Source organism: Malurus melanocephalus, unplaced genomic scaffold (genome assembly GCF_030028575.1).
Source record: "Malurus melanocephalus ecotype Western Australia unplaced genomic scaffold, MMel_1.1 scaffold_4539, whole genome shotgun sequence".
NCBI lineage: Eukaryota > Metazoa > Chordata > Aves > Passeriformes > Maluridae > Malurus > Malurus melanocephalus.
In genome coordinates, this window is record NW_026627771.1 from 1,899 (window position 1) to 4,260 (window position 2,362).

General features: G+C 51.9%; 1 protein-coding gene across 1 annotated transcript in view; it reads right to left on the reverse strand.

Moving 5' to 3' along the window:
- Positions 1-2,342, reverse strand: part of LOC130588352 (nuclear receptor coactivator 1-like) — a 4,233-nt gene extending 1,891 nt beyond the window's left edge. Inside the window, exons 1-3 of the mRNA XM_057389284.1 lie at positions 2,251-2,342; positions 1,620-1,712; positions 198-338 (exon numbers count right to left, since the gene is read on the reverse strand). Of these exons, the coding sequence (XP_057245267.1) occupies positions 198-338; positions 1,620-1,712; positions 2,251-2,302 (286 nt within the window). The 5' untranslated portion in view covers positions 2,303-2,342. The remainder of the gene's footprint in view (positions 1-197; positions 339-1,619; positions 1,713-2,250) is intronic.
- Between the last annotated feature and the right edge of the window lie 20 nt (positions 2,343-2,362).

Sequence of the window (2,362 nt, forward strand, 5' to 3'; positions counted from 1 at the left end):
ATTCCCATTTTCCCATTCCCATTTCCCCATTCCCATTCCCATTCCCATTTCCTCATTCCCATTCCCATTCCCATTTCCTCATTCCCATCCCCATTCCCATTTCCTCATTCCCATCCCCATTCCCATTTTCCCATATTCCCATATTCCCATATTCCCATATTCCCATTCCCCCATTTCCCCCCGGGGCTGTTCCGTACCCTCCTGGAAGAGCTGTTTGGCGTAGGACGCCTGTCGGCCCTGCGGCTGGAAGAAGGCGTAGATGCATTTCCGGACCAGATCCTCCCATCCCGCCCGGCCCCCGGCGCGCAGCGAGCTCGTGTCGATGGAGATGATCTTCCCTGGAAATCAGGACATTCGGAAATGTGGGAATTCTGAAACGCGGGAATGGCGGGAAATCGGGGAAATTCGGAATCGCGGGAATGGTGGGAAATGTGGAAATGGTGGGAAATCAGGAAATTTGGAAATGTGGGAATGGTGGGAAATGGGGGACAGCGGGAAATCAGGGAAACTAGGAAAGGCGGGAATGGCGGGAAATGGGGAACGGCGGGAAATCGGGGAAATTTGGAAACGTGGGAATGGTGGGATATGGGGAATGGCAGGAAATCGGGGAATTCAGAAATGTGGAACGGTGGGAAATCAGGGAATGGCGGGAAATTGGGAAACAGCGGGAAATGGGGAAATGGTGGGAAATTGGGGAAATTCAGAAATGTGGGAATGGTGGGGAAATGGGAAATCGGGAAATTCGGAAACACGGGAATAACGGGAAATTGGGAAACAGCGGGAAATGGGGAACAGCAGGAAATCGGGAAAAATTTGGAAACGCGGGAATGGTGGGAAATGGGGAACGGCGGGAAACTGGGGAAATTTGGAAACGTGGGAATGGTGGGAAACGGGGGAAATCGGGGAATGGCGGGAAATGGGGGGAATTCAGAAACATGGGAATGGCAGGAAATCAGGGAAATTCGGAAACGCGGGAATGGCGGGAATTCGGGGAAATTCGGAAATGCAGGAATGGTGGGAAATCGGGGAATGGCGGGAAATGGGGGAAATTTGGAAACGCAGGAATGGCAAGAAATGGGGAATGGCGGGAAATCGGGGAAATTTAGAAATGCAGGAACAGTGGGAAATCGGGAAATTCAGAAACATGGGAACGGCGGGAAATGGGGAAACGGTGGGAAATCGGGGAAATTTGGAAATGCGGGAACGGTGGGAAATGGGGAAACGGTGGGAAATCGGGGAAATTCAAAAATGCGGGAAAAGGCAGGAAATGGGCACTGGGGGAAATGTGGAAATTCGGAAAGGTGGGAAACGGAGGGAAATCGGCACGAGGGGAAATCGGGAAACGGCGGGAAATCGGCACGGGGAAAGCGGGAGAATTGGGAAGTGGAGAAATGGCGGGAAATGGGGAAACGGCGGGAAATTGGCACAGGGGAAGGCGGGAAAAGGGGAGAAAGGTGGGAAATTGGGGCAATTCAAAAATCAGGAAAAGGTGGGAAATCAGGAGGGGGGAAAGCGGGAAAAGCGGGAGAAGGTGGGAAATGGGGAAAGGTGGTGCCCAGAATTCCTGGAATTTCCAGAATTCCCAGAATTTCCCGAATTCCCAAATTTCCCGGGTGTACCTGTGGTGTCCTGTTTGGTGACGAAGGACTCAGCTGGGGCAGGCGCCGGGCGCGGGAGCCTCCGGGCGATGCAGATCAGGCACGACTGGAAATCTGGGAACGGGAAAATCCGGGAATGACACGGAATTCCAAGGGAAAAAATCCGGGAATGATGTGGAATTCCCGGGGAAAAATCCCAATCGCAATCCTAATCCCAGCTTTCAAAATCCCGATCTTGATCCTGATCCCTTTCCCAAATCCCAACCTAACCCCAATCCTGTCTTTCCAAATCCCAAATCGTAATCCCAAATCTCAATCCTGGCTTTCCCAATCCAAATCCTGATTCTGATCCCGATCCCGATCCCAAATCCAACCCTGACTTTGACAATCCTAGACCCAATCCTGATCCCAAATCCTAACCCCAATCCTGGTTTTCCCAATCCCACATCCCAATCCCAATCCCAATCCCAATCCCATCCCATCCAATTCAGCCTCCGGGTGATGCAGATCAGGCATGACTGGAAATCTGGGAATGGGAAAATCCAGGAATGAGGCAGAATTGTGGGGTTTTGTTGAAATATCACTGTTGGCATGATTCCCAATCCCATTGACCCCGTAAATACCATAAATCCCCCAAATCCCATAATCTCACCCTCTCCATCATCCCGGAAGGCCCGGGGCTGTGCCACAGTGAAACACTGCATCAGTTCATAGCGCTGCTGTGCCTCACCCCATCCCAATCCCATTGATCCCATTGATCCCAT